Source organism: Nannospalax galili, unplaced genomic scaffold (genome assembly GCF_000622305.1).
Source record: "Nannospalax galili isolate Female #2095 unplaced genomic scaffold, S.galili_v1.0 scaffold136, whole genome shotgun sequence".
Lineage (NCBI taxonomy): Eukaryota > Metazoa > Chordata > Mammalia > Rodentia > Spalacidae > Nannospalax > Nannospalax galili.
In genome coordinates this window covers 4764938-4770937 of record NW_008340872.1, presented here as the reverse complement: position 1 = coordinate 4770937, position 6000 = coordinate 4764938, and the positions used below count along the sequence as shown (strand labels likewise).

Below are 6000 nucleotides of genomic sequence, written 5' to 3'. Positions count from 1 at the left end.
GTGCAAAGGTACACGCACCGGCAGCAAACGCCCTGGTTCCTACGCTGCTGCCGCTACTGAAACTGTGCGCGACAGCTGCTGGTCTTCCAACCCTGCAACCGGGTCTGCGTGTTAGTCCCAGCACACAGCCGGGTCTCCATCCATCCATCCATCCATCCATCCATCCATCCATCCATCCATCCATCCATCCATCCATCCATCCATCCATCCATCCATCCATCCATCCATCCAAGGTCCAGGTTTGAGCTGGGCATCTACTGTGTGCCAGGCTCTGGGCTAGACACCCAATTCCCCTACACAGTTTAAGGGGAGGGTGGTGGGTCGAGAGCTGTTCCCTCTCTTCCCGGCGTCCCAGGTGGGCGCGGCTGGTGAGGGAATACACTCCTGAAAGGTCTAGGAAGCTCAAGCCCAGAACCAGCGCGATCCACGCCACGGAAGGCGGCCGCCTTGGGCGGTCTGGGAGCGCGCGCCTGCGAGGCCGCGCAGGGTGCCCCTGTCTGGCGCTCAGGTGGCTCCTCCGCCCACTCCGCCGCTCCCTCCCCTCTCCGGCGAGGGTCGAGTTTGCTGTTGCGCGCGGGGAAGGAAGGAGGGGCTACAAGGGATTTGAAAGTGCACGGGCTGCCGAGTGGAGCTCGAGTCTGTCCCCGCCGCCCGCGAGCGGATTAAATTTCCGCAAATTCAAACTGAATGGGGCTTTCTTCTGCGGCCTTCCAGAGGGCGCCTGCAGCCCGCCACGCGCGCCTCCCCGGGGCACACCGCTGAGGATCGGGGACCCTGCGGCCCCACCGCTCCCTTCAAGGGCCGGCGCAGCCTCCCGCGCACCCGAGCAGGCCCCGGGACGGGACCGCGGACGCGATCTGGGGGTCCGAACCTCCCAGGACCAACTTCTTGGGGGCGGGTCCCCGCTCGCCCCGGCGGCCGCTATTGTCTGCGCTCGGTGCGGCGGGGGGCGTGAGCGCGGAGACCCGGGTCGGGCGGAGCCGGGTCCAGGGCGGCGGCGGGAGGAGCCCGCGCAGCCCCGGGAGGAGGAGGAGCAGCAGCAGCAGAGGCGAGCGCGGGAGCCTCGCGGGCCGCTGACGGGCGCGATGCCGGCGGCAGCGGGGGACGGGCTGCTGGGCGAGCCCGCGGCGCCCGGGGGAGATGGAGGAGCGGAGGACGCGGCCAGGCCCGCGGCGGCCTGCGAGGGAAGTTTCCTGCCTGCCTGGGTGAGCGGCGTGTCCCGCGAGCGGCTCCGCGACTTCCAGCACCACAAGCGCGTGGGCAACTACCTCATCGGCAGCAGGAAACTGGGCGAGGGCTCCTTCGCGAAGGTGCGCGAGGGGCTGCACGTGCTCACCGGGGAGAAGGTGAGTCCCGGGGCTGCACCGGCCGAGCTAGGGGGTGGGGGGGTGCAGGATCCCTGCTGAGGCTGGAGGACCTGCGGAGAGCACTGTCCCGCGAGCACTCCGCCTGGCTTTCCAACCTGGTCCAGCCAAACGCGCGCTTAGGCTCTCGCGGCGGGTCTTTACGCACCCACTGATGGAGGATCAGGGGTCGGGTTCGTTGGGCCGGGGACGCGGGACAGACGTACCCGCCAAGCTATCCCGCACAGCCTTTTTGATTTTGGAAGGGCGCCGCCTGGCGGACACCGTGCAGGGAGTGGTTGGGGCTGCTCTCTTTGAGGGGGTGCTGAGGATGTTGGAGAGGCCAGAAGGGGTGAGCCCTGTGTCTGGGACATGGGGCAGGAGTGAAGTCTTTGAGGTTGCGTTCAGTTCCATTCTTTCCTGGGCTCTGGGGAGGACATGGAAGAGAGTTGAGCCCCTAGAGCTACCCTCACCACCTGTGGGCTAGGGGATTGGGGGTGGGGATCTTGCTGCAGTGGGTTCTGGTCTCCATCTAGCTACCCCTGCCACTCGTGCATCCTGCTGTCACTCGACCCCTCTCACACCTCTCCTGAACCCCTTCATTCTCTCCCACCCTGGGCGGGAGATGTGATGAAGACCCCACCTTTAGCAGGTACACAGATCCATCCTGGATTTAGAGGTCTTCTCAAAGGGGAAAGGGAAGGTCCCCCACCCCACACCCCCACACCTGGAGGGACACCTCTTTGTCCTAATTAGAAGTTGGAGGGTGTGAACTCTTGCCAGGCCAGGTGTAGGCAGATCTCAGGTGTAACTTAGATCTGTGAGATCTAAAGGCTTGACTTACTTTTGAGGCTGCATGGCCCCAGACAGGGGATTGCTCCAGACTGCCAAGCTAGGGTCTTTCCATAGACACAGTACTCCCCGCAGGCTGGTCATGGTTCACCCTTAAGGAGAAGTAACCCCTTTTTCAAGGAGGAAGGGGACTTAGGGGGTCCTAGCAGCCAAAAGCTCTGGCACCTGCTGCCCTGGGTTCCTGTGCCCAGCCCTGGCAGAGTTACAGTGATAAATGGTGAAAATTCTAGTATCAGGGCCAGGGTGTCCACTGTCCTTTTCCTGGCCTCCTGGTACTTTTAGTTTACTTCCTGGTTCCCCCACATTGTCCTACAGACTCATATTTGAGCACTGAGCTCCATCACCCTTGAGATTTGTTCTCTATATCTGTAACTGTTCCAAGTGGCGTGCCTCTTTGTATTGGGTAAGCAGGGTTAGACTGAGTCATTTTTGAAAAGTGCCTCTTGCCTGAATTTCCATGTGGAAAGGGAGCGTTCAATATGAACTCACTTTAGCTTTTCAAAGAACAAACTTTAAACCTCATGCTAGTCCAATAGGAGTAAGTAAGCATCACTTGACTCCCAGGTGTGCTGTGGGCTGCCTGCCTTACACAGGGTCTGTTCCTGGCACTTGGATGCCGAGTGAATCAGTAAGCTCGCTTCTCCTATCCCAATGGAAACGGATAGCAGATGATGTTTATTTTCACTTGTAACCTATAGGATTCAGCACAACCATGCATAGTTCCTCTCTAAAGAGGCGAGTCTTTGTGCTGGCCACAGTGGCAAGGACTCTTCTTTCTTCTACCCTGTTGCTCATAGTGTCTCTGAGCTTCTTGCCTTCTTTCCTTTGGGCTCCTCAGCCCCTCCCTACTGCAGTTTTGCTCCACAGCATAAAAGCTTTTGGCCTTGAATAAATTGCCTGGGGATGTAGTCAGAGCTCAGTCCACTACCCTTCCCCCTACCCCCAGTGCTTCAGTTCTTGAACCCTGCCTTGTCTCTCTACTGGGGGAACTCCTGAAATATAAACAATTGCTTCCCAACTGGGGTCCAGATGAGGAGTCCCTTTCCCTCCCATATTTTTAAAATTAATGAATTATTTTATGTGTTTTAAGAGTTTTGCCTGTGTGCATGTAACTACTAGAGGCCAGAAAAGGGCATTGGATTGGAACTGAAGTTACCAAATGTTGTTAGCCACCATGTGGGTGGTGGCAACCCAAACCTGGGTCGTCTGGAAGAGCAGCCAGTGCTCTTAACCACTGAGTCATCTCCCCAGCCCCTCTCCCATTTTTCTTAAATGATAGCTCTCAGTTCATCTTTGCAAAGAGAGGCGATATTCATTGGATGCAAAATTATATCCCTGGACCAATTGATTTGATCTAGTTGAAGACCCTAGTTCTTGATGGAGAGATAGAGGCCAGGGAGGGATGTTTATGTTGCAATATTGATTCTCCCTGCTGTGCTCTCTGTTGGGGAGGATCAGTGCTCTAGGGACTGCAGAGCATCAGGAAAAAAATCTGCAGTTAGTTTAGCCCCTTCTATTGCCAGCTCTAAAGAAACAATGCTGTCATTCATGACATTTATCTCTCCAGGGGAAAACCTTTAATGCTTAACTAATAGATGTGGGGTTTAGCAGATTGTAGAGATTAAAGTGTGTGTGTGTGTGTGTGTGTGTGTGTGTGTGTGTGTGTGTGTTCATGACTCTGCTTGGGGTCAGTGAGTTAATGAGTGCCCCCCAGTCCCATTCTAAAGGAAGGTGGAGGGAACTTTAGGCTATTTGCTAGCTAAGTTCTTTGAAAAAAGGTGAGCTGTAAGATTCAGGGGGTGGGGTCTTCATAAAACGGAAGGGAATCAGGTGTGAAAGGCCATCTCCCCCACTAAAGCACCCCCTCTGTTAATCCTATCTGGGGATACATACTTTAGTTAGAACGCTTTTTCCTTTTCCTTTTTAGTGGATACAGACTTTTGTTTTTAATAAAGTTACAAATACTATAGTGAGAAATAGGTATGTCCTCCTCAACCCAATCTGAGTAGGACTTATTTGGGGAAATCAGTTCATACAACACAGAATGGTGATTGGGAAAATGAGGATGTACCACATCAAGTTTTGTCTGTTTCAGAGCTGCTGTGATCACAGTGTGTATTTTGTTTTGGTTGATTTGTGCCCAAATCCAGAGTCTTGCTAGTTAAAGGCATTCAGGGTGGTGTGGTGGTAGGGGTTGTGTTGTGTTTTGATGTGGTGCACATTTCCAAAGTGCTTTCAGTAAAATCCTCCAGGGTTTTCTGGGAATACCTGGCTGAGTCTAGATGACAAAAGAGCCCCTTTTCCCCCACTTTGATTTTGGGTTCAGTCCTATCTTATCTGGCAGCTCCTGTTGCTACCCTGCAGGGCAGGACAGAGCTTTACCTGAGTGGCCTCTGAAGCTGTTTGTTTGGGAGTAATTCGAATCTAGATAGATGGCCCCTTTACCAACCTGAAAACAAACGTTGGTTTTGGGCTGAGACCTCATTTTGCTCTATTTTGACTTTGAGTGAAGGCAAGTTCTGTAAACCTGGCTTCAAAAATAAATATTCACTTTATCAGGTGAAATTCTTTTTAAATTTTATTTTTACTATTTTTTTAAATAAATAATTTATTGAGAATTTCATGCATGCATATAAGGCGTTTTGATCAAATCCATGCCCATGCAGTGCCCAAGGAGGTCAGAAGAGGGTGTCAGATCCCTTGAAACTGGAGTTAGAAAAGGTTGTTACCTGCCAAGTGGATGCTGGGAATCAAACCCCTGTCCTCTGCAAGAGCAGTCAGTGCTTTTAACAACTGAGCCATCTCTCCAGCCCCATCTGAAATTCTTAATTACTGTGTCCTCAGTCACTGCTGAAGTAATGTTTGGATTAGAAAAAATTATCCGGGTGTTAGATTCTGAAAAGTGTCACTTGCTATGGCTTGACACAGAGAACAGTGTTGTCGGGCTGGAGTTTGAATCAAGGTCTTTGAGTCCGGGAGACCCTGCTTGTTGCCCAGGAGTGTTTTTTTTAAGACTTAGTTTTAATTATGCGTATGTGTATGTATCTGTGTGGGTATGTGTATGTGAGTGCAGGGGCTCACAGAGGACAGAGCTGGAGTTATAAGAGGTTGTGTCTGACATGGGTGCTGGGAACTGAACTCCAGCCTTCTGCAAGAGCAGTACCCTCTGTTAATTGCTGAGCCGTCTCCCAAGCCTCCGAGATTGACTCTTGATAGATACAAAAGAGTCTCGGGTTCAGGAGAAGTTATCACTGCATTTTAAAACAGGTGAAATATAGCTGAGGAAATTGTTGGAGCAAAGTTCCAGTGTACTCAGGTGCAGCGCTGGCTTCGTAGGCAAGTTATACTGTAACTTTGCAGGCATGTTACAGCAGGCGAGCTAGCTGGTGCCACCACTGCCTTCTGTGATAGAGACAAAGTTGAGTACATTAAATGATCAGTTAAGACGTTTAAATATCTTCTTCTAACCTTTGGTGTCTTTTTTTAAAATCTCATTTATCACTTTCATTAGAGCTATTCTGGGGCTAAAAATAAGACTTGCCTGGTTAGTAAGTTGCCAGTAATCACGCACAGAACGCAACAGTGCCAGATACCTGGAGGGAAGAAGTTACTAAAATTACTCTTTACTATGTTCTGCGGAGCAGGAAATATGACTAATTTTAGAGGTGGCCTTTTGGCAGATCTGTTTTTAGCAAGTATTTCTGAAACAAACAGGTGCTAAATCCTGTATTCCTTTTTAAGTGCTCAAAATTTCAGGCTAATAGCTCTGAGGAACAAGAAATGCTTAGAGAACTGGAAATTCCTA

The 6000-nt window shown here is 51.9% G+C and overlaps 1 protein-coding gene across 1 annotated transcript in view; it reads left to right on the top strand.

Annotated features, from left to right (window-relative positions):
* Positions 1–255: 255 nt before the first annotated feature.
* The window catches only part of Hunk (hormonally up-regulated Neu-associated kinase), a 125982-nt gene continuing 120237 nt past the window's right edge, over positions 256–6000 (top strand). The window contains 1 exon segment of the mRNA XM_008835983.3: positions 256–1346. Coding sequence (XP_008834205.1) covers positions 1086–1346 — 261 coding nt within the window. The 5' untranslated portion in view covers positions 256–1085.